A 26,729-nucleotide genomic window follows, 5' to 3' on the forward strand; every position below is an offset into this window, starting at 1 on the left:
GCATTATCATATTCTGTACCCATCTGAAGAACGAACAAGTTATAAAAAGGCTTTGAGCACAAACAACTGTATTGCGATTAAAGACTGAATTATAGTCCATGGATAACATGCAGGCCAAGGATGTGCACTTGCAATCTGTGGCCTGTGCTTCCCGGCATCTTATGGTGAAGTACCTGAAGAATTATGCAGTAAGGAAAAGATGGCACTCAAAAGAACACAACCTCAGTTTGCTCCCAGAAAACACTTGGTAGAATGAAGAAACTAAAAATGCTCATCATTGCCCCGGTCTGTGCAAGAAAGTAAGCAAAAGTCTGAAAAATAAACAGCAGGACTTAAGAGCCAAGTTCTTCAAGTAACACTTGCCCTGTCATGGTAACTTAAGCCAGTGATACAATGAAATTGTATTATGCAAGAAATTACTATAATTAAGGTTCAAAATAGTAAAAATATATTTATGGGGATATTACCATGGATATCAGGTAAAAGTTCAGGGTGCTGGGTTTTTGTACTGTCAAAGTTATCTAACATTTTAATATTTAGCTGTAAATAAGAGACCCAAACACTAGCTTAAAACCCCACAGAATGAGAAGAGTTAAAGAAACATTTTTTCATCAAATATTTAATAAAATCTAGCAGTCTAGCCACCTATCCTTACCTTTTTGTCTGGGGAGAACAGGAGGAAAGGCTACCTGGAACTGGGCAAAGCACTTAAAATATATGTAAAAAAAGAGCCTTACCAGAAATTTATACTGACTTCTAGGTACAGTTTAGAAAATTGCTCGTAATGAAGAAGAGGCAAGAACATGCAATGCACACTTGTGCTAAGCACTTAAAATTGGAAATGACAAAATATTTTGCAAATAATTGATATCACCACAGTCTAGAATATCCTAAAGTAGGCTAAGTAAACATCCAACAGATTTTAATAACTACTGTAATACTTGAACTACTTGCTGTCAAGCATTTTTAAAAGTGGAAATAAGAAAAAATCTGACTTCTATCCTAAGCAACGCTGGAATATCTGCTTCAAGACCCACAAAACCAAGAAAAATATCTATTGCAAATCACCACTTCTATGAAGAAAAATCTGAATCCAATATAAGAATTTCATGGCCAATATATAATTATATTTTAAAAAATTAAATTATATTAGAAAAAGTATATTAATCAAAAACTACTGTAAATTTCAGAATTCTGTGAACAGTATATGGTTTAAGTCAGGGAAGACAAGACCAACAAAGACTCAAGGATTTATCTATCAAACCAGAACTGCTCCAGGCAGATTTTGTACAGCCTGTGTTTTGCTCTCAAAAAAGCATATCCAAAGGAAACTGTGAACCCTTTAAATTAATTTTAATCCTTGGTCATGCATACTATTCAAAGTGTTTCCTAGTCTGTTAGCTTCATGAATTCTGATCTAAGCTCTTTCTGGAAGTTCTTTGGAGCTGGTGAACAGCTCACTCTCTTCATTTTTGCTGGAATATTTTGCCTGAGAAATGTGTCACTCCTTGAGCCTCCTCTCTCTAGAGAAAGCATTCCTTATAAAATACAGTTCTAGGGAGAACTTGACAGAAACCAGTTCCTGCCTCTTAAACACTATGGCAAAGATCAAGGGAGAGCTGAATAATATTAGGAAGCCACCTACACAAATTCACCTTGCTCAACCAGATCAAACAACTTCTATTTTTTTTAAACTAAAAATAACACACCCAGACTAAATACATCTATTTGGAGATTTGGCTTCCTCTGTATTGCAGAAAATAAAGAGAGACATGAAGGAATAATCAAAAGCTAAGACTCACATGATACCACAGTCATCCCAAATATAGGCAAGGAAATAATATTATTTTTCAATAAAGACTGGAACAAGCACTCTTGGACCAGCTCTTCCTCCCATTTCTGAATTGAGTTATTTGCAACCCCCTTCCTCATTTTCCTCACCCCAGCACCTCTATCCAATGGCCTAAAAAGACTACTCTCAGTATATCTTTTCACATTTTTTACCTGCTTAGAGCCAAGGACAACTCTTGCCTATATGCCTAAGAGCCTTTATCAGCCTCTCTATATTCCTCCAAGCTTTTTCTACACAACTGTCTCTCCAAATACCTTCTCATGACTGTTCTTTTAAGTACAGCAACATATTCAAAATTATGACCTCTTAAGCACAAATTTTAACTCCTTAAGTATAGTATGGACTTATAATACAGTTGCACTGGGTATTCATGCTAACAATGCTGAAACAGACTGGGAAAGGGAATGCTCGGCCTCTCTGTACATAAATTACTTCACAGTTCTCTCTCTGTCACTATCCTAAACCTGTAAGTCATGGCCACAGCATGAAGAATCTTTTCTAGTCATTTGCCTCCCCAAATCACCAAAACCCAAGCATTTCCAAATAACACTGCATCAAAGCAGGACTTTAACTAACCCCTACTTTACATACCTTAAAAAAAAAAAATTAACTCATGATTTTGCTCTCCAGGATACCTGGGAATGCCATCTTCCAATCACATCCATCAGTTTTACAACTCTACACCTAGTTTTAAAACTCCATAGTTAAGACCATGATGACAGCTTGAACGATTTAACAACATAAGCCCTTATTCACTCCAGAAGCTTTGCATTTAGGACCCCCAGTTACCTGCACCACTTTGGTATGGAACCTGACCCAAGTTTCACATAACTTACCTTCTTTCAGAGTCAATCGTAAAAGGCCATCATTATCAACTCACATATGGAAAGCAGTACACTGATCAAAACTAGTTATACAACAAACTAAAGTGCTCTTTTCTATATTCTACCGATACCCCAGCACAGGCTGGTGGAGGGAGGAGGACAAGGTGCAAGCTACACCATAAACAATGGTGTTTTCAAGTGCAGAAGTTTTTTAAATCTGAGTGGGGAATCTACCTTTTCCTATACATGTGACATGGGAGGTCATATGTGATGACAATGGTGATGGTCCTGTGAGATGACTATGAGTAACGACCAGTTTACCAACAGTTCATACTAGCAGAACAAATGACACTATTTTAAAAACACTTTTGACAAAGTGTTTCTTTATGCTACTACTGATTTAATTTGTTTGAGCTAATATAATTGCTTAAAAATGTGTCAATCCAAAAATGACAGAATACTTTCACCTCAGAAATGCATGTTAAAAGTTAACTTCAGAAAATCACCTAATCTATGTAATCTATGGCCAGAAAAACCATTGTCATGAAATGGTTTTACGGCAGAAGCTAAAATCAGTTTCAGATCAGAAACACCAAAGTGTCTAATATTAAACACAGATGTAAGTTGTATCCATCAATTTAAATATTTAATTCAAAAAGGGCTATGAAAAACACAGCTTAGCTCATAAAGAAGTTATTTGGAATAACAGAAATACTCCATGCCTAACATAGTGAGGTTCAGACTTTGTACTGCTTTCAGATCTCAGCAGTTTGAGCCTTAAGCTGATGCAATTTTCCAACTTGTATCAGCTTTAGGAACTCTGCTTGTCAGAAACACGAATAGCAGTGCTACTAGTCAGATATTTGCAAGATTATATTTCACACTTTGTAAAAATAGTTCTTAAATAGTTAAGGAGCTATAAAAATCATGAAAATGCAGACCCACTCATATTTAGTAACTACAAACTTGACGTCCACCATTGACATCTAAATTGAAAACCAGGACAGACTAATCCTATCTTTTCACAGAATTCACAGAATTATGAGGTTGGAAGAGACCCTTAAGATCATCAAGTCCAACCCATGCCCTAACACCTCAACTAAACCATGGCACCGAGTGCCACATCCAGTCTTTCTTTATACACATCCAGGGATGTCCACTCCACCACCTCCCCAGGCAGATCATTCCAGAACTTTATCACCCTTTCTGTAAAAAGCTTTTTCCTAATATCAAACCTAAATTTCCCTTGGCGAACCTTGAGACTGTGTCCTCTGGTTCCATCAGTTGCTGCCTGACCAACCCCCACCTGACTATAACCACCTTTCAGGAAGCTGTAGAGAGTGATAAGGTCACCTCTGAGTCTCTTTTTCTCCAGGCTAAACACCCCCAGCTCCCTCAGTCGTTTCTCATAGGACTTGTGTTCCAAGCCCCTCACCAGCCTTGTTGCCCTTCTCTGGACATGCTCAAGTGTCTTTAATTGCAAAAGAAAATTCAAACCTCCTTCTATAAAATAACATTAAGGAGCAGCATTATGAACACTATGCATTTTTTGTCCCCTCTAAATAAACATGTCAAATTGCAAGGTCTGATGTTTTATTCAAGTGTATATATCCCTAGCTGGAAGATGCAGTTAAAGAATTAGTTTCCAGGCTGGTATGAATTTTGTCCTAGAACATGCTGAATATTTTCCAATTTCTAGTGGAGAAAAAGATCATAAAACCATATAATTGTTCAGGTTGGAAAACTTCTCCAAGATCAGAGTCAAGCCATTCCCTCAACACTACCAAGTCTACCAGTAGCCCACATCCCCATGTGCCACATCCACACAGCTTTTAATTCCCTGTAGGGTTGGGGACTCCACCACTGTCCTGGGTAACTGTGACAGGGCTGGACAGCCCTTTCAGTGAAGAAATTCCCAATATCCAACCTAAAACACCCCAGCGCAGCTTGAGGTCATTTCCTCTCATCCTGTCCCTTGCTCCCTGCTAGTAGAGCCTGACCCCCACCCGGCTCCACCCTCGTGTCGGGAGTTGTAGAGAGCGAGGTCTCCTCTGAGCCTCCCTCTCTCCAGGCTGAGCCCCTGCAGCTGCTCCTTATTAGCCTTGTATTCCAGACCTTTCCCCAGCTCTGTTCCCTTCTCTGAACATGCTCCAGCCTTCAGTGACTTTCTTGTCATGAGGGGCCTAAAACTGAACCCAAGATTTGAAATGCCTCAGCAGTGCCCAGTCCTGCTGGCCATACTGTGGCTGGTACAGGCCGGGTGCCACTGGCCCTCTTGGCTACCTGGGCACACATGGGCTCACGTTCAGCCACTGCTGACCAGGACCAACGGGTCCTTCTCTACGAGGCAGCTTTCCAGCCACTCTGCTCCAAGCCTCAAATGTTCCGTGGTGTTGGTATGACCCAAAGGTCAGACACCTACCAAGCACAAACTTAAGTCAGGATTTCTGGAAAAAGAACATTGTTTAACTTAATAGCTGACACTACTGTTAGTTCCAGAAAAACCAGTAAGAGCACTGAATTGTATCAACCCAGCTGTACTACTGAGAGGATCTGTAGATGCTGCAACTAAATAATTCTGCTTAGGACATCCAGGTTTATGTGGAAAAATAGTAGACAAACATATATAACCATCGCAGACAGTTAACTGAATACACAATGCAGTGCTTTTTCTTCCCCTCAGCTTATTGTCAGACTGCTGTGTCAGCACTAAAAAGCCTCCACTAACACTTCTGCTTACAGAAAAAAGTGACGTGACTAGACAGACATTTTGCTAAATTAAAATTATAATTTACATTGAGAAATTACATATTCAAGTAGTGTGTTGTTTGACAACTATTTTGAAGTTACTTTTGCATTTTCTTCAAAACATTGCTGAAGGAAAAACTCCTCTGTTGACAGGATTTCCCTGATAACTTTAAGGAGGATAGTCTTTAGCAGTAGGCAATGCACTTAACCAAGCACCTTTTACAGAAACAGTAACGGAGTTTACCCTTCTTGGGAACACCTAGCTATTAAGTCTTTCTGAAAATACAGTGATACAGCTCAACCAGTATGTAACTTGATGCACTTTTCCTTAATTAAGTTGATTAAAACTGGCCTGAATGCTAGGTTCTGATATATACAGCATAGTATATATGCTGTTACTTTGGGCTCACAGCATCATGTTCTGACTATACTACTTCTATATCTATACTACAAAAAACAACTACTGGCACAAGCAACAAGCTCTTAATCCAATCAAACTGCAAGAATCACAGCACTGATACTTCTACAAGTCCTCCTCTGCAGTGTCAACTACACCACAATAAAAGCTACTAAAATTATTAACCACTTCAAAAATCCTACATCTCCATACAACACACAGTTTAGCATAAGCATTTATGTCTGTTACTACTCTGAAAATTGGCAACTAACTGACAGATGCTATCACTGGACTCTCTGATCTGTTTCAAGGAACAAGCCCTATTCCCCACCCAAGCCAGACTTACTCCATGCCCAAAGCAACAGTGGCTAGCCCCAATAACAGCACCACCACCACTTGGCATTTAAATAAATGTATAACTTATTTCTAACTCATGTGCCTTCAAGATGCTGAGAAACCCACAGACTCTCTACCAAACAAAGCCAGACTTTCTGTCTGTGCCGAGGCAGAGGTGGTCCTGAATACAGCTATCTGTTCAGCATCACCTCAGCATCCTCAGAGGCAGCTGGGCAGATTAAAATCAGAGATGTCTCTCTCTGGATCATCTCTGCTAGTCGCAAAACACATTATCCCTTTAATTAATATATTTTTACAAATATTTTATTGACACCCATCAGAGCGCAACAGAACTGCCTCACAGCTCAGTGCAGGAGTTTGCACAGCTTAATGCTGAAGGCATGCAGTATGGAGGCTGCTGAAGGGGTGCAGAAGCAAAGGTGCATCATGAAGGAACTTGAGAGTACAAGAACTCTATCTTGGCATGTAAAGACCAGGCCAGGTAAAAAGGACACAGGACCATGTCACTCTGCCTGGACTGCACACTGCTATGATCACCACCATGGTAAAGGACACCTGCAGAGAACACTCACCATGATGCAACTCATAAGGGACTTCAGATCAGTCTAAGCAACAGTGGGTGACTGGGAGCTGTTTCCTAAAAGGAAACGTGATCAAAATTGGTAGTGCAAACACTACCACTCCTTCATTCCACAGTATATCTAAACAGTCACTGTAAAATATGTAATTAAAAGAATGTCTTGAAAGTACTTACTCTCTAGCAGATTTAATTTGATTAGCTAATACTAGGAGGACAGCAGACTTAAATCCTTTCCAAGCTGAAAAACTATTTCAAGCTCCTGCTGAGGAATACGCCTATTGAACCTGTGAGAAAGCTTCAGTCTGGTACTTGTTCTAAACTAAAGAAAAGCTATCAACTGAAAAATGATTCAGTATTTCAATTCAAACATTTCTGACTCCACAAACAACAAAGCAATCCAGTGATCCGACAGAAAGCGTATCACATACTTCTCTTGGTTCCCACCATCTTCAACAGAAACCTGAATAACCTTGATTTTTTTCCCACATAAATCTTACTAGCTTTTACTATTAACCAGACAGAATTAAATACCATATTGAGATGCAGGAACAGAATTACCACTTCCCAAGGTAACTAGACACTTCACAGCATACAAACCAAAGATATGAGAGACATTTAAGTACCCTGAGGTAAAAAGCAATCATCTGGACCAGTTGTCTTTGCTTTATCTTAACCCTATTATCAGAAAAATAAATTTTGTAGCTTTGTCATGCTAAGTGCATCAGCACTCCTCTGACTCATGTTCAAGATACACCTTCACCATACTTTTTCTTCCACATTGGTCCATCTTCTGTCTGAAGAGCTACCCATAATTGTGAAACCACCATACATCTTCCCACTTTTAGCCCCTCAGTACCTGCCTGCCCTATGCCCATTAATGATGTTAATGCTCTATTAGCCACCTTCAGCTTCACAACAATACAAAGGCTAATCACCATGGAAGGAAGGAGTCAGGGCTAAGAACAAAACCAAAAAAAAGTGCCAATATCTCCTTACCTTCTGTGCTTTATCCTTTTGAAATACAAAGACAGGTGGGGCAATGGCAGGTTTTTCTGTAAAAAAAGAAATCATTGGAGTTTTTTCCAAGCACATTCATATTGACAATTATGAAAATGTTATGTTCTATGATGCTTTTAGCAACAATGAATCCCTAGCCATTACACATATTGTTTCTACCAGCTCCTGATAACAGATGTTTATAAGGACTTGATCTTCAAAAGTAAAAAGGGGGAGTGTGTGTGATAAAGCAGAGGTGAGAATTCCTGAGCATTCAACAAACTGATGCATCTTATCTGTGAGTTATATTTTAAGAGAAGCTGCACACACACTAGGCAGTCAGCAGCCCTCCTGTATGTTTGTATATAAAGATGAGTACAATATTTCAGCTGTCTTTCAGTCTGGAAATGGGATTTACAGAGAGCTAGATTTGCAAAGAAATCAAATAAATAAGTTCCACCTTTGCAATTTTCCAGTCTTATAAACAAGTTTAGACACCTAAGAAAACTAAAACTTTTAAAGCTTTCAGAGCTTGAAAGGCTAGCATAAAAGAAAAAGGAAATATAAAGTTATCAAGAGCTACCTTGCACCAAAAAAAAGAACAGTATCACAAAATCTTGCAGGCTCAGTAAAGTACTTGGACCACCATATAAGGAAAAAGGGATGAAACTGTCAATTTGGGAACTGCTATATTAGATCAGTTTGGCTGAAAAAGTAAAACTTTAGTTGACGTACACAAAATTATGAAAATTATTACCAGAACTGTGCATTTAATTGAGAGGGTAGAAGAGCCTCTATTTTTTAGATGGATCTTTCTATATTTTAGATGGATCACTACAAGACTGATCTAGCAAGACTGGCATAATTTGTTCTACAAAAGGTAAAATTAATCAAGAAACTAAGTTACTTATGACATCATTTTGCCTGATATCTTTTCCCTTTATTTTTTAAGTTCATCTATCCAGCAAATAATGCTAATCTTAAAAATGTTTATTAATAAGAGCACTGTGCAGGCAATTCATTTCAGAAGTGAAAACAATATAGACCCTTATATGCAATACCTGTCCCAAAACCCAGAGTGTGTTGAAACAAGACAGGGATCCATTTTCATTTCCTGCACCTCAGTATAAACTGCCTGTGGGGGGCTTCACTGAGACAACAGCCAAGCTTTTAAACCCTGACTTCAAAGTGACAGTTATTTTTTAATACCATGTGGTATACTTGTCTTAGGTTGGAAATGCTGGTGTGTATTCTGTTCCTATTTGTTAGAAGTGGTGCAGTTATCTTTTGTTAATTGGGTAGTTTTCTTGATCTTTTCCACAACTAATCCTCCCTCGGGGAGATATCTTCTGTTAGTGGGCCATTGAGTCTCACTGCATGACTGATAAAAATTCCATCATCCCATTGTGAGGTGTGCCACCCAGAGGGAGGAGCCAAGCATTCCTCTCTGGATATAATCAGAAATTTGGAAGACCACAGTCAGCCTTTTCCACCGGATTCCTAGAGGAAAACCAGGCCCATCTAGACCAGCACTGGATCTTCAGAGGAAAACACAGGATCACAGCTCCAACAGAACCACACCACTCACTGCAGGACGACTGCATCCACCATTTAATGGGACTGCTACCAACACCCTGACCCGCGGGGTTTCGGGTTGTATCCTGACTCTGTCAGTGTTGTTTTGTATTACTGTATTGTTTCTTTTCTTCTATTTTTTTAAATTTTCTTTCCTAATAAAGAACTGTTATTCCTGCTCCTGTATCTTTGCCTGTGAGCTCCTTAATTTCAAAATTATAACAATGTGGAGGGAGGGGGTTTACAGTAACCATTTCAGGGGAAGCTCCTGCCTTCTTTAGCAGACACCTGTCTTTTCAGACCAAGACAATACTTCAGTGCTCATTAGTGCTACTGCTACAGCAGCATGCCCTCTGCCAAACCAATGAGTAGGGACATCTACCAGAATGGGGACTTGATTGTCATGCACACCTTACAAGAGACTCCTACACCAAATTCCACAAATACCAAGGAGAACTGAACAAAATCTACTTGTCTCTCTAGTGCATAACAAAGGACTGAAGTAATGAGAGAGAGCAAAGATAAACAGATTCAACAACAATGCAGAGTGCAGAGAAGAGCACTCCGGGACAGCTGGCAAAAGATGGAATGAGTAGCCAGAGAAATTGATGCAAAGTAACACAAAATACAAAATGGAGTCCAGTGATTGAAAACTAAGCACTCAGGAAAAAAGAAGACAGATGTCAGAAACAGCAGAAAGCTCACAGGAAAAAAATAACTTGATGAAAGAACAAAGAACAAAAGCGAGTGAAAAACCTCCAAATATTTGAGATTGTGTCCAGCTATGACAAATGAGAATAGCAAAAGGATCTAATGAAGCAAACTATGGCCAGGTCTATCAGTCAACCTGAAAAAGGGAACACTGGCGCAACATCTGATAGTCTTTGTCCACTGAAGGAACACAGTCATGTATTCAAGGTCCAAGAATCTCACTACTGCTCTTGCTGATTGCGAGACCAACTGACAGCATCAGGAGCAACGATGAGACAAGAGGCACTCACAGCTAACAACTGTACCAGTGCTTACTCAGGAACAGACACAGGGAACACCTGCTCATTTGTGTCCTTTCTGAAGTCTGCAACAATACCACAGTGCTGAACACATCTCCCTAACTCTAGCCCAAGGCAAGAAGGGATCACTAATTTGCCTCATCTGACCACCTTCATTAAATACAGCCTATTTTGTTAAGCCTTATTTAAATTTTGGGTAAACATTTTCATTGAAGGCATCAAAAGCAAAGTAATACTGCCCTCAATCATCCCTTTCTGCATCAATTTTTTTCTGTAAAAAAATTCTAGTATCAAATTTCCCATTCAAATGCCCAGTTCCAGATTTTGGTTCCTATTTCTAGTTATGTTTTCAAATGCATTTACATAGAGCTCTCTAGCATTTAATGTTTTTCATACAAAAGCACTTACACATACCATCAGTTGTTTCCATCAACTGAAGAACCCCCATATCAGCTTTTATTTTTGCAGATCGGAAATGCAGATGGTTTTCTTTGGTTTTTCCAGTCAAGTGCTGATTCAAAACAAGAATTCCACTGTTATTTGTACTAGCCAACATCTGGGCCAGACGGTCACGTTCTCAAGATTTTGTTATACCAGGATGTCTGAAGGATGACCTATGATAAAACAGATCTGCCAGGTCCACTAAACTGTCAGCAACTTTAAAATAAAATAAAGGAAAGGAAGGAAATATGTACGAAGGAAAAAACCTCTACCTCTAAACTTCAGGTAGAATGCATGTAAGAGAACATGAGATCTCCTTCACCAACAGACAAGCAGTCACAACACACAGTTCTTAAAAACTGAGGATTAGGCTTGGGGTTTTTTTCTTCAGAAAAGCAGACAGAAACACAGCAAAACAAAGATCTAGAGAATTGTCAATTTTCTAACCAAGCCAGTCTTGATAAAGGTATTCAGATGAAGTCCAAGCATGTAAGGAGGAAAGCAAAACTTCAGTAACTAGCATCAGAGATAGTACCTCTCCAATCTCAAGAACTGGAACTATACAAACCTGAATAGTTTTAGGCTGTCAAATCAAATTGAATCCACAACTGAAAACCAACTGAATCCACAGAACTCCTTCCTGCAGTTTATTCACTCTGCAGATATTTCAACCTGCATGAATAATTATAAAAACCTCAAGAGCTGGATTTCACAGGCTAAATTAAATTTCTTTAACATATTTTACCATCAAGTCATTAACTATTGATAAATGCCCTATGTGCTGTGAGAAAAGCATGTACTATTAAATCTGCTGAGCTTCCTTCACAAGCTGTGGAAATCAAAATGCAGAAACAGAAAATACTCCATAGCTCATGCACAGATATCATCTTCAAGTCATACATACTATTTACTATGAGATTTTTAGTGACCACTAGTAGCTGTAGCAAACTCTCCCTTGTCAACCATATTTCCCACAGCTAAACAAAACATTCACTCACATGATGCACCTCTAGCAGCCACAAAGTGTCAGACCTTTATTGCAGCATGAAATGACTCATTGAAAAAAAATCCAAGGGGTCATGGGCAACAAGAAGCTTCTGTAGGTACACTGGTGATAAGAGAAAGGCTGGGGAAAACATGGGCCCTCTCCAGGAAGAAACAGGAGACCTGGTTTCCATGGATATTGAGGTACTCAATGATGTTTCCGACTCCGTCTTCACCAAGAAGTGCTCCAAACCAAGTTATAAAAGGGGAAAGCAGCAGGGACTGGCATAATGAAGGACCACGTGCTATAGGAAAACAGGCTTGAGACCATCTAAGGAAGGTGAAGGTGCACAAGTCCATGGGAACTGATGAAATGCATCCAATGAGTGCTAAGGGAACTGTCAGAGGAAGCGGCCAAGCCATTCTCCATTCATTGAGAAGTTGTGGCCATCTGAGGAAGTTCCCAGTGACTGGAAAAGGGGAAACATAACCCCCATTTACAAAAAGGAAGAAAAGGCAGGCTTGGGGCACTACAGGCTGGGAAGCCTCACTTCTGCACCTGGCAAGATCATAGAGCAGACTCCATGACCCTCCACCTGGGAACTCTGCTAAGGCACATGGAAAATAAGGCAGTGATTGCAGAGAGTCAACATGGCTTCACGTAAAGCAAACCAGACCAGACAAATTTGGTTCTATGATTGTCTTACAGTGTTGGTGGACAAGGGAAGAACAACTGACAGTCTGCCTAGACTTGTGCAAAACGTTTGACACTGTCCTGAAGGAGATCCCTTGTCTCTAAATTGGACAGATGGACCTCTCCCTGGATAAGGAATTTGCTGGTGGCTGCACTCAGACTTGCAGTCAACAGCTCGATGTCCAAGTGGAGACCAAGTCTGGGACCAGCACTGCTTAATATCTATTTTGGTGACATGAACAGTGGGATTGAGGGCACCCAGGAAGTCTGCCAATGACACCAAAGTTGCATGGCGCAGCTGATATGCTGGAGGGAAGGAATGCCATCTGGACAGGCTGGAGAGGTGACACTATGTAAACCGTATGAACTTCTACAAGGCAACTCCTGCACGTGTCAGGGCAATCCCAAGAACAAACACAGGCTGAGGGGAGAAAGGATTGAGAAAAAGCCTGGGGAGAAGGACTTGTGGGTGCAGGTGGATAAGAAGCTCAACATGCCCCAGCCACAGGCATCGGCACACAGAAACCCACCCTGTGCTGGCCTCATTGCCCAGCATGGGCAGGAGGGGATTCTGCCCTCTACCCTGCTCAGGTGAGATCCCACCTGCAGAGCTGCTTCCAGCCCTGGGGAACAACAACAGGAGGATGTGGAGCTGCTGAAGCAAGTCCAGAGGAGGCCACAGAGATGCTCCAAGGGCTGGAACCCCTCTGCTCTGGGAACAGGCAGGGAGAGCTGGGGGTGTTTAGCCTGCTCTGGAGAGACCTTAGAGCCTGGTCCAGAACCTAAAGGGGCTCCACAGTAGAGGGACTTTGGATAAGGAGGAATGGCTTCAAACTGACAAGGTAAATTTAGATGAGATATAAGGAAAAAGTTTTTCCCTGCAATGGTGGTGAGGCCCTGGCACAGGTTGCTTCATGGACCTGTGGATGGCAACCCTGGCAACATTCAAGGCCAAACTGGATGAGGTCTGGAGCAATCTGGTGTAGTGGAAGGTGTCCGTGAACAATGGGGATGGGGGGAGGGGTAGATGTCTTCAAAGGTCTCTTCCAACCCAAACTATGGATTCTTATGAAAATAGAAAAAAACACCTGAAGGAGTGTGTATCTCTGTAGAGTTCTCAGGCTCACAGAGTATATCTCATGGCACAGCAGTGACAAGGGCCAAAAAAGCAGTCATTTTCTTCACTGCTGAGCCTATTTTGCCTCTACCATAAGGATACAGCATAAATCAGGTTGGAGGTCTCTAGTCCAATCTCCTGCTTCAATTAGGTCAATTCTGATGTCAAGCCAGGTTAATCAGGTTATTCAGTCTGGTCTTAACATCCAAGGACAGAGACTGAGCAGCCTCCCAGGGCAATCTCTTCTCTACTGCTTGACTGTACCTATGGTGAAAAAAACCTACCACCACCACCACCACAAAAACTCACCCTTTCCCCTATTTCCAGTCTGAACATCTCATTCCACCTCTCGCGTTTTGTCTTTGTTCTTTCAACATACACCACTCTGATGGGCCTGGGTCTGTCTCTCTCACAACTTCCTCACAGACCTGGATAAGCTCCAGATGTGCCTCTCTGAAGACTTCCTTCCTCTAGGCTGAACACACCCAGCCTCCTCACAGGATATGCAACCCAGATCACCAAATGTCTTGACAATTCAGGTTAATCTTTAAATTTTAGAGGGAACCATGGCACGAAAACAACTTTCCAGACCTCACCAGATCTGCCGTAGCCACGTTATTAAGACAAGAATTTATTTTTAAAGCTAAGAATTACAATGTTTCAAATGCTTTTTCTTTTTAAATTTACTCCAAATTACATTTAGAAATGGAATAGTGCCTGATGACATGGAAAACTACATGAGGCAGGGAAAAAAAATCTACAGAGCAAATTCTTGGTAAGCAAGCCCATGCTTCAATTTCAAGAAGCACTCTTCGACACCAGAAGCATACAAGTTGGGAATAGCTACTCCAACTGTAACTCTATATCACCTGAGAGAAAAAGTGTACCTGTGAATCACGAACAAGAGTTAAAAAGAACAGCAATTAGACTGTTACCTGACTTAAAATAGTCATAGTGGTAATTTGTCACTTGTGAAACACTTATCTAATAGTCAAGAAAATAAAATTTCAAACTTAGGTTTAATTATGCTTATTGGAATATTGCAGGCCACAAAAAACGTTCTTGGGAATTTTTTTCACCATTTACATTACAAAGAGCAGAATAATCATGCTAAATGTAACATATCAAGAGATATAGATGACTTGCAGCATTAAAAAAAATTCAAAAGGTGTTGATAACACAAGATTCTCTTCCAATAGCCAACAACAGACTCAAAGCAAAGAGCAAGCTGTCACTAAGAGCTTATCTGCAGAAAGACCTCCACAAGCAAAATCCAGCCATGACAGAAACAAGAAACACAACCGGATAATTTATGGCCAATCTTCACAAGAGATGTCATGCGAATAGAACTGACATGGTGAAAAGAGATACTTTTGCAAATGTTACAAGTCAGAAAAGAAAAAAAGTAGCTTATTTTCATATCAGAGGGGAAAGCCATGAGGGAGGGCAACTATTTAGTAATGTAGATAAAATAAAGAATTCAAAAAAGTGTTCACAAGAAGTATTAAAGCATTTAGATAGCCCTGTCTTGTCAATTAAATAGCTCTTTATGGTGTCTGGGTGTGAATTATTTGGGCATGTCACTCAGCCTAACTTTGTACCCACTAATCCATCTGAAGTCACCATAGGGAAAAAAATCTTGTTTCTAGAGTCTGCAGACAGTCAGTGGTGAATGACAAATTTTCTCTCAAAGTAACAGCAGATCTTCCTCTGTCCAAAAGCTACCATAAGGCAAGTAGCATAAACAATCAGGGCAACCCCCAACACCAAAACAGCACAGAAGCAACGTCAGCGTCCTACAACTCCGGTAAAGAAATTATACTGAAGAGTCTAAAAGGAACTACTTCAGTTTGCTCACCTTCTGTGTTTTCATCAAATCATAAAATATGCTGAGTTGCAAGGGACTCATTAGGAACACTGAGTCCAACTCCTGGCCCTGCAAAGGTGTCCTGGGGCGACTGAACACTGGAAAAAGACTGAGGCTCCAGAACTGCTGCAGTACATCAATGATATCATTGTGTGGGTGAACACAGCAGCAGAAATGCTTGAGAAAGGAGAGAAAATCATCCAGATCCTCCTGAAAGCTGGTTTTACCATCAAGAAGAGCAAAGTCAAGGAACCTGCTCAAGTGATCCAGTTCCTGGGGGTAAAGTGGCAAGATGGACAGTGTCAGATTCCCACTGAGATCATCAACAAGATCACTGCGATGTCTCCAACAAGCAGCAAGAAGGAAACATAAGCTTTCCCAGGCGCCATAGGTTTTTGGAGAATGCACATTCCTGAGTAAAGCCAGATTGTGACCCTCTCTACCTGGTCAACCACAAGAAGAACAAATTCCAGTGGGGCCCTGAGCAGCAACAAGCCTTTGCCAAGATCAAACAGGAGATTGCTCATGCAGTAGCCCTCGGCCCGGTCAGGACAGGACCAGAGAGGTGAAGAACACGCTCTACTCTGCAGCCAGGGGCCATGGTCTGTCCTGGAGCCTTTGGCAGAAGATGGCTGGTGAGACTCGAGGTCAATCACTAGGATTTTGGAGTCAAAGCTACAGAGGGTCTGAAGCCAACAGAGAAAGAAATTTTAGCAGCCTATGAAGGAGTCAGAGTTGTGCTTCAGTGCCTCAGAGGTGACTGGCACTGAAGCACAACTCCTCCTGGCATCCTGACTAGCGGTGTTGGGTTGGGTGTTCACACCAAAGGTTCCCTCTACCCACCATGCCACACGGAGCAAGTGAATTGCTCTCATCACACAGCACACCCATACTGGAAAACTGAATAGCCCTGTGATCTTGGAGATAATTACAAATTGGTCTGAAGGTGAAAACTTTGGTGTCACTGACAAAGAACAACAAGAGCAAGTTTCATGTGCTGAAGAAGCTCCACCATACAACCAATTGCCAGTAGAAGGAACACATTACGTTCTTTTTACTGATGGTTCTTGTTGCATTGTAGGGATGAAACTAAAGCAGAAAGCAGCGGATAGAGCCCAACACAACAGCCTGCAGAAGCTACTGAAGGAGAAGTGGATCAAGTCAACTTGCTGAACTCAAAGCTGTTCAACTGGCCCTGGACATTGCTGAAAGTTGAGAAGTGGCCAAAGCTCTACCTCTACACTGGATGGCAACCAATGCTCTGTGGGTTTGGCTGGAAAGGTGGAAAAAGGCTAATTGGCAGCATAAGTGAAAACCAGTTTGGGTGAGTGAAGAGTGGAAAGACATTGCTACCAGGACAGAGAAACTAACTGTGAAAATCAGTCATATCCCATATCCCCAAGAGTCGAGCTAATGAGGAGCACCAAAACAATCAGCATAGACCAGGCTACAAAGATAGAGGTGTTAAAGACAGACTTAGATTGGCAGCACAAGGGGGAGTTGTTCTTAGCTCAATGGGCTCATGATGTTTCAAGTCATCAGGGCAGAGATGCCACCTATAAGTGGGCATGAGACCAAGGGGTGGATTTAACCATGGACAGTATTTCTCAGGTTATCCACAACTGTGAGATGTGTGCTGCCATCAAACAGGCCAAGTGAGTGAAGCCCCTCTGGTATGGTGGGCGGTGGTCCAAGTACAAGTATGGGGAGGCCTGGCAGATTGACTCCATCACACTGCCCCAGATACGCCAGGGCAAGCACTAGGTGCTCACAATGGTAGGAGCCACCACTGGTTGGAAACCCACCCTGTGTCTCATGCTACTGCCCAGAACACCATCCTGCGCCTTGAAAAGCAAGTCCTGTGGAGGCATGGTACCCCTGAGAGGACTGAGTCAGACAAGGGGACTCATTTCAAGAACAGCCTTATCAACACCTGGGCTAGGGAACATGGCATTGAGTGGGTGTACCATATCCCCTACCATGCACAGCTGCAGGCAAAGTGGAGAAGTACAATGGACTTTTAAAAACCACCTTGAAAGCATAGGGTGTGGGATCTTTCAAAAACTGGGAGCAGCATCTAGCAAAAGCCACCTGGTTAGTTAACACCTGAGGCTTCATTAACAAAGCAGGCCCTATCCAATCTGAACCTCTGCCCTTGCATACAGTAGACAAAGTCCCAGTGGCACATGTCAGAGGTTTATTAGGAAAGACAGTTTGGATGAATTCTGCCTTGAGTACAGAGAAACCCATTTGTGGGATTGTCTTTGCTCAGGGACCAGGTTACACACGGTAGATAATGCAAAAAGATGGAACAACACGACACGTACCTCAGGGAGATCTGACTGTTGGGTGAGAACTAGGAGTAAATATCACTGTCTGCTGAATGCCACTGTCATTGTATATAGCTGTATACTGTGTATATAAATGTATGTGTTGAGTTAGAATATAGATTAGCTTTGGTAGTAAGCTGACGATATGGGGATAAGGGGTGAAATGTCCAGAGGTGACTTTATGATGCTTGTATCCCTATTAGTCTGTTTAGCCCAGAAATAAATTCTGCACCATTAAGACTGGTTCCAAGAGCAAAGCGGGAGAGAGAAGAAACACAAAGTTTGTTATCAGAAATTGCACTTGCTCCCCTACATCCTTCTCCTGGACTGTATTGTCTGCACACGGACAGAGCTCTCCTTTGCTTTTAGTCAGTTTTTAGCTCGCTGAGGCAAATTCACTGGACTGTGGTTTTTCTTTTTCCTGGAACTGTTTAAACCTGCTCTGGACTGAACACCCAGAAGAGCACCAGCAGCTCACACCTGTGGCCTGCCAGGGCCTGGGCCGCAGCATTTCCATCACCAGAGGAATGATAGGAGACTGAGTGAGCCAAGCTACAGCCCACGAAGGGGACTTTCTGAGTTTGTCATCTCTTCAGAGTGGCAAGAGGTTTTATTGTTTAATACTGCTCATTTTTTGTGCTGGTGAATGCTTTGCCTGTTAAATAAGCAGGGTTTTTTCTACTTTCCTCCAAGGAAATACTTTCATAAACCAGTTGGGGGAGGGGCCGCTTGAATCTGCTTTCTAGAGGAACCCCTTTGGCGGTTTTCTCCCAAATTTGCCCTAAACCGGGACAACAGGGCACCCCAAAAAGGCCACCATATGACAGAGCATTGTCCAAACACTTCTTGAACTCAGGCTTGGTGCTGTGACCACTGCCCTGAGAAGCCTTATATGCTAAACCTCCCTCTGGGTGGAAAACCTTTTCCTGGTATCCAAGCTGAACCTCCCCTGACTCAGCTCCATGCTGCCTCCTCAGGCTCTCTCACTGGTCATGAGAGTGTACAGACTGGGACCTGCCTCTCATGAGGAGGCTGAGGGCTGCATTGGTGTCTCCCCTCAGTCTCCTCCAGGCTGAACAAACAGAGTGCCCTCAGCAGCTCCTCATACACCTTCCCCTCTAGACCCTTCCCCATCCTTGTGGCCCTTCTTTGGACACTCCTCTACTAGCTTAATGTCTTTTTTATACTGTGGTGCCCAAAACTGCCCCCAGAACTCGAGGTGAGGCTGCTCCAGTGCAGAGCAGAGAGACACAATCCCCTCCCTCACTCAGCTGGCCTGATGCCCCCAAGGACACGGTTGGCCCTCCTGGCTCCAGGGCACTGCTGGCTCAGATCCAACCTGCCATCAGCCAGAACCCCCAGGTCCCTTCCTGCACCACCGCTCTCTAGCCTCTAATTAATTAAAAGCAGTTACATACAGTAAACATGTTATGATTTTGAACTGTATACTCAGCAATTTCATAAAGCCAAGTAAGTTGCAGACACCTCCTGAAAGGAAAATGTTAACACATCCATCAAATTTTAGCCCTGAGAAAAATCTGTATCACCTTTCAGCCACTGAGAAGATTAAGTAATTCATTCCCCACACAAGGGAAGTCTGTTGTCTTAAAAATGCAGCTTCAGCAGTAAGTTATAGACAAGCAAATTACTAGTTATGTTTTAGCCACAAGTTAATGAGAAAAGCATTCCAGTTCCCATAAATATATAGGACCAACAGGAAGGTGCTAGTTCTCTTTGGTATTCTAGCTGGATTGTCTTAAAACTGACACTTCACACATGTGGCAGTGAAGTACCAAAGACTCCAAAGAAAGTTTCTAAGAACATTCAGTAACTACTTAATACAATAGTACCAATAACAATTGTGCTTACCAGACTAAACCCCTGTTTTTCAATTATCACCCTCACAATGACAGTCCCCAAAACCTTTATTACCATGTCACTAAATCTTTGCAGCAAAGTCAATCAAACTTCACACAGCTACAGAGAAACTACTCTCTCCTCCTCTTCATTAGCTCCATATTTATCAACTCATCTCCCACCATGACAGGCAATGCCAAGACCAGGATCTGCTCCTAGCAAACTTCACAGTACAAACTTCTTCAGAAAGTGTCACTAGGACTATGTCATCTTTCAGCCCCCTTCTGTGCAGCAGAGGACCCCCTTAAACCAATAACCTTCTCTTGTCAAGATACAATTGGTCATCACTCCAATATAAAGAGGCAGGGGAGCAGCTTCACCAACTCACTGGAAGCAAAGCAAAGACAAGTGGATGAAAACTATTTGAGGAACAATAAGAATGACAAAAAATGAAGTAATTATTAGAGAGAATGCTTGTAGCTTTGAAAAAACGCATCAGAAAGATCATCCATTAAAATAGTTCGAAGTTACAAAGGACATTGGTAGAATGGTTACTTGGAGGCAGCACTGACAGCTTAGCAGTGATTTAAGACACTCAATAGTTTAAGAGAGATATCAGAACCTAGAAGGTAAAGGTACCTAATATACTACTGGAATCAGAAACATCAATCAATGAATTTAAAGATGGGTGTCATGGTAAAAGTTATAGGTTAGAAGAGCTTTATATTAGTAAGATGAGAGGACACAAGCCACACAAATCTCAGCACTTTTCAAGGCCAGGAAAAGGTTTGCTGCAGTAATCAAACAGGTAAAAATCTTGAGTTTCACTTGCATGAACAGCCAGTAAAAGCTGCCTGTCCACTGGACTATTTAAACACACCAAACAAAAACAGTCTGCAAGAATGACTGAAACCCCATTCTAGGTACTTGTGTAGACTATGTGTCAAAGAATACTTAGTTCACACCTAAGAACAAAGTATGACTGAGACAGCACTGTTGTACAGATCAATCAAGATTCAGGAACATTAAGAACTTCGCTGTAATCACACTTTTTTGTGAACATGAACATTATCAGTACCAAAATACTTACTTCACACACTTAGATTAAAATACCTGAGCACAAGAAAGTAAAGCATTCACCTAAACAATGGAAAAATAAAACTAACTGATGTGTTGAAGAATGAGGATAAAACAGTCACCTGAGAAGATCCTTGCCATGACAGAGACTGCAAATAAGCCAAGTAGAAAGACTACAGAATTCTCCAAGTTTCAGCAGAAAGATGCGAATTCCAGGAAGTGCACGTACTTCCACTGTTATGCAAAGAACACACACCTCAAAAATGGCACTGAAAGGAACAAAACTAGCAACAGACAATGATATTAGAATGAAGAGACAACAGTTCCAAAGTAAGCTTATCTTACTTCATCTGAGGAAAGACTGTATCACATTCTTATTGCAAGAAGAAATTGAATGACATTTGAATGACAGCAACAGATGACAACTCTGGAAAGACAGGGGAGTATAAACTAAAGAGGTTTACAGGTGAGGCAAGTCTCTGGAGGCAGGAAAGGAGCACAAGGATGGGATCAAACTCCCCCTTGCCATCCTAGACAGTCTACAAGACCCGTCAGAAAAAGAGAAGTAGAGATAGAAACATATGGCAAGTCATCATCAGAAGATGTAATAAATATTGGTAAACTGCTGAGCTTAATGATCCCCAGCAGAAAGAGGAGGTAAAGTGAGGAAATTGCATGACTTAAGATAGCTACTGCCAAGCTTCTCATTTTAAGAGAACAAAAGAACCCATTAAAATTTATTATAAGGTCATTATAATGGCAGTATACAAATTAAGTACTGATGTTAAGTTTCTCACAAATAGTCATTACAGATTTGGCTACTACTATTCTTGAGACCACTTATCATGCCTCCTCAGGCACTGACAACTCACCTTGAGTCTGGAAGCCAACAGCCCAAGCCATGCCACATCACAGGATTTGTTAACTTAAGTGTAATTGTATTTTTAGCTGTTTGTAGGCTTCATCTTCAAAGGCTGCACCTACAACATTTATTTGCTTCCTGTTGTTTAACGCTAATATCAGAACAATAATTAACACTGAGTTCCAAAGTAAGAAACAGTCCTGAAAGAAGGGGTCTCGCATACATTTTCATTCACCTCCTGCTGGGCATTTCTTTTCCTGTTCCATTAGCTGAGAGGAATGATGAGACACAACAGAGACAGCTGGGCAAACTGGCTTTTGCCAAAACACTGAGAGACATATGTCATTCCTAAAGCCAAAATATAGATACCCACTGCCGCTTAAAACACCACTGTACGCACATTGGGACAGAATACCCAAATACTGCAGTATTGCAGCCCAGGTTCTTCTAATGCTCTTCAGAAAAAATGGAAGCCACTTTACTAGCCCACCTCTGATGTTTTCAGCTCCAAAAAATACAATGCATCTACTATGATACCCTGCCTTGTTTTACATAGGCCTTCAATCAATCCTTGAACTAAACAAAGTATTAACATGAGTGTAAGCAAAGGAAAGATCTACAGTAATACGAAAGCAGTGGAGAATAACTTCAAAAGGCAAGTGGACAAGGCGGGGTACAAAGCGGCTCAGAGCCGGGGCCAAGACACAGCGCTCGCTACCGCGCTCCAGGGGCCATGCCCAACGCCGGGCCCACTGTCCGCCTCCAGAGAGCAACGGCCCCAGGCCACCGGCCTCGGGAATCGCCGCATCGCGAACCCAGAGCCACCAACCCGCGGGAGGCACCTAAGGACGAAGGCCCCAGCCTGGCTTCGTCCGCCCGCGCCTCGCGGACAGCGCGGTGGCCCGACCAAGGCGCTCCCTTTGTCCGGCCGCTCGCCCCACTAGGACAGGGACGGCCGCGGGGAGGTGGCGCTCCCGAACTGGCCCCTGAACGTGGATCGCAGGGCCAGGCCGAGCCGGACTAGACTAGGCTCACGGCGGCGCAGAGCCGCTGTAGGCCAGAGCAGCGACGCCTGCAACTCCCACCTACCTTCGTTCGCCAGGTCCGCCATTTTACTTCCTCAGCCGCGCCCACAATGCATCGCGCGGCCGGACGACACCGCTCGCCGCGGGCCCCGCGCGGCGCGCACGCTCCGATTTGCGGCCGCTACGGGAGGGCGCTGCGCGTGCGCGGAGCCGTCCCTTGCGGAGCCGTCCCTTGCGGAGCCGTCCCTTGCGGAGCCGTCCCTTGCGGAGCCGGGGGCTGTGCGCGGTGCCCTGTTGGTTCCCGGGCGGTTCTGCAGCTCCAGGCGGCCGGTCTGGGCAGCGTCCCCGCGGGCCGACTCGTTATGGGGCCCCCGTTGGCCCGATCGCTCCCTGCTGCCCGGGCACCGTATGTACCGCGGCGGTCGGAGCGGGGCCAGTTGCTCGCGCGTCTCCGTCCCGTGCGCGGCCTTGCCGTCTGCCCTTCCCGCGGCCGCGGAGCCCGGGCGGGCGGGCCATGAGCTGCTCCTGGTGCCACGTCCTGCGCTCAACAGCAGCTGGCACAGGGCGTAGGAATTGAGCAATTAATGATTTTCATCTTACCCCTAGTGATTGCTTCAAGGTTCATTTAACAGCAGCATGCAGAGTGCCCTTCATTTGACTACATCCCTCACAAGCTATCGCACTAGCGTAAGGCAGAATCCAAGGGCCGGGCTCCTGATTGCTTTTGTAAGTATCATGAAATGAAACCATCTGGTTTACCTGCTAGGAGAATTGCCCATCAGGAATATAACAGCAAAATGGACAAAACTTCTTACAAATAAATGAATGACACTAATTAAAAAAAAACAAAACAAAAAAAAAAAAAAAAAAAAAAAAACCACCAGAGTAATCACAGAAGGATTTGGCTTCCAAGGAACCTTAAAGTCCATCTCATTCCCCACATTTCCATAGACAGGGACACCTTTCTCTAGACCAGGTAGCTCCACACCACATCCAACCTGACCTTGAACACCCAGGGATGGGTCAACCACATCTCTGGGCAGGCTATGCCAGGGCTTCACTGGTCTACCAGCCAAGAATTTCTTGGCAATATCCCACCTAACCCTGCCCTCTTGCAGTAGGTAGCCATTCCCCGTTGTCCTGTCATTCTAGATTCCTGTCCAAAGTCTCTCCAGCTTTCTTGAAGCCACTTAAGTTACTGGACCAGGCTCTAAGGTTTTTCCTCAGCCTTCTCTTTTTCAGGCTAAACACCCCCAGCTCTCCCTGCCTGTTCCCAGAGCAGAGGGGCTCCAGCCCTTGGAGCATCTCTGTGGCCTCCTCTGGACTTGCTTCAGCAGCTCCACATCCTCCTGTTGTTGTTCCCCAGGGCTGGAAGCAGCTCTGCAGGTGGGATCTCACCTGAGCGGGGTAGAGGGCAGAATCCCCTCCTGCCCATGCTGGGCAATGAGGCCAGCACAGGGTGGGTTTCTGTGTGCCGATGCCTGTGGCTGGGGCATGTTGAGCTTCTTATCCACCTGCACCCACAAGTCCTTCTCCCCAGGCCTTTTCTCAATCCTTTCTCCCCTCAGCCTGTGTTTGTTCTTGGGATTGCCCTGACATGTGCAGGAGTTGCCTTGTAGAAGTTCCTAAGTTCCACCTCTCCAGCCTGTCCAGGTCTTTCTGCATGCTATCCCTTCCCTCCAGAATGTTGATCACACCACACAGGATACCTATTTTTAAATACAAAATACCTGTCTGTAAGTAAATGTCCTTCTTCAGCATATTATGGAATATTTCCATCAATCAGGCAATACTCTTTGGAGTTTGATGATTGCTAGTGCAAGCTGCATTACCAGTTGAATTTGCAAGACAGCGGGCACAAGAAGTCCACATGTTTTCTAAAGTGTGTTAGGGACAAATTCTTGCCACACTTGCTACACAGGCCATCTATTTCAACTGGACACCCAGCTGTATCTGGTACTCATGACCAAGAGAGGAACATTTGGGGACATGTCATGTTCATTGTAACAACCATGAAATTGTGGCGTTCAGGGTTCTGAGAGGAGTGACAAAGATAAATGGCAGACTGCAGCCCCTTCAAGAGAATGACTTTGGGTTATTCAAGTGAAGTGAGATTCTGTGAGAGTTAGCTCTGAAGGGCAAAGGAGCTCAAAAGAGCTGGCAGTTTGTTAAGGACTTCCTCCAAGCACGAGAACAGTCTGCCCCAGCAATCAGGGGAGTAAGTAAATGTGTTAGGAGACAAACTTGGTAAACATAGAACTTGTGAATGAATGCAAAAAAACTACACATGGGATGGAAACAAGGACAGACTACTGAAGCGAAATATAGGAATACTTCCTCAGCATGCAGAGATGGTGTGAGGAAATCCAAAGGTCAACTAGAGTTGACACTGCCAAGGGACTTCAAAAGCTTTCCTAGTCTTACTTTCCACCAAGGAAATCCTTTCTTTCCACCAAGTCAGTTTCACCAAGCTCAGGTCTCTGAGCTTTGAGACAGGATTCAGAGACAAGATCAAGTAAAAGATCTCTTGAGAACTCTCAGCCCAGCTGAGTTCATGGGATCCAGTGGGCTGTGTGGGAGGGGGCTGAAAGCTGGCTGATGTTACTGAACAGACACTCCATCAGCTTTAAAAGGTCCTGGAGATCAGTGAAGACCACATCTGCACTTAAGCAGCAGGAGGCTCTGTTTAAACTCTCACTCTCCAGCTACCAAGGCAGAAGGAAAATATGATTAAGAGTCTTGCTTTTCACCTGAGATGGGTCCTGTCATGCTTCCCTGGCTTAAATAAACTTACCACTAGTCAATAAACTACATGGTCCTGAAGAAGTCATCCCTGTTTTCCCTGAGGGTAGAGCTCCAGCCATGGAATCCACAGTTATCTGGGGCTGCAGCATTTTTCATTTGATCCCAGATGACTTAAAGCTGATTCTAGCATATCCTCTGATCATGACCTGAGACTTTGAATAGCTTTGCAAGATTTTTTTATTTTATGCATATCCACTGGGAGCTTACAGGTCTGGACATTAGTGCTGGCAGCTGCATGATGTTTGCATGCAGCCTGAGTCTGTGTGTGGTTCTAGACCTTGTCTGTGCCTTTTCCCTGGAACACTTGGTGCAGACAATTTGCAAAGAATTTAACCAAAAGAACTAGCATGCTTCTATTCACACAAGAACGGTAATTTTGAAGGATATGCAGCATGGCTGACTTAGCTCCAGTCTTTATGGAGTTAAGTTCCTTTCTCAAAGCAGACATGTCCTACAAACTGAGCCAAACACTGGTCTTGAAAAGTGAGAGTCAGATCAAGTACTTATTATGTGTCTAAAAAAACAACAATTACTTAAGTACTTATTCTGATACAGATATCCATTACAGAAAATTTCATTTTAGAACATTAAAACCTATTAAACCTATAAGAAACTGTGAACATGCTATTATAATGAAAATGTTGGGCAACTTTAATTATAGGAATTGCTGTCCTGTGCTTCTCAAATGAATGTGTGGTACCAGCATAGTGAGTGATGTGACCTATTTAAGGGGAGTGTTTTAGAAATAATGTACCTCAGAAAGTTGCATACACTGAAGAATCAGCAGGTCACAGTGTGTTCTCTATACATGTTCTAATTAGAGCCCATACTTCTCAGAATCATTAACATAAGAGAGGAAAATTAACAGTTTTATCCTAACAGTGTTGGGAGGTTTCTGATTGTGATTTAATTTACCTTCAAGTAAATCTGTAGTAATACCAGGATAGATGTGATTCTAGCAATTTATTATTTCAATAAAAAGTAAACTCCACCTATACCAACTTCACAGTTCTTGTGACTTTTAGAAATTAATTACAAGAGTTATCTGTACCCTATGAGCTTGTCAACTTGCTGATATAACTAGAATCTATTTTGGGTGCATGCCATTAAGATACTATAAATGCCATACTTTCTGATTAGTACTATTTTTAGGTCAGTATTTCTAAGGGGACATGGCCTAAAAGTCACTATGACTTTGACAAATTAAATATTTTTCCATAGCTGAGCTCTCAAAAAAAAAAAAAAAAAACCCAAAAAAATTCCACCAAAAAAAAACCCACACAAAAAAACCAAACAAACAAAAGAAAAACAAATTAACAAACAAACAAACA

At 42.7% G+C, this 26,729-nt stretch overlaps 1 protein-coding gene across 3 annotated transcripts in view; it reads right to left on the minus strand.

Annotated features, from left to right (window-relative positions):
• Positions 1-22,746, minus strand: part of RANBP3 (RAN binding protein 3) — a 53,200-nt gene extending 30,454 nt beyond the window's left edge. For 2 of the 3 annotated variants that reach the window (XM_054290969.1, XM_054290967.1), the window contains exons 1-2: positions 22,658-22,746; positions 7,755-7,810 (exon numbers count right to left, since the gene is read on the minus strand). In XM_054290969.1, the coding sequence (XP_054146944.1) occupies positions 7,755-7,810; positions 22,658-22,679 (78 nt within the window). In that variant the 5' untranslated portion in view covers positions 22,680-22,746. Of the gene's footprint in view, positions 1-6,750; positions 6,795-7,754; positions 7,811-22,657 lie in introns of those variants that run through there. The other variant, XM_054290968.1, reaches the window with a different exon arrangement.
• Between the last annotated feature and the right edge of the window lie 3,983 nt (positions 22,747-26,729).

The sequence above is a fragment of the Melozone crissalis genome, unplaced genomic scaffold (genome assembly GCF_028551555.1).
Source record: "Melozone crissalis strain CALT ecotype California unplaced genomic scaffold, PUWL_Pcris_2 ptg000088l_1, whole genome shotgun sequence".
NCBI lineage: Eukaryota > Metazoa > Chordata > Aves > Passeriformes > Passerellidae > Melozone > Melozone crissalis.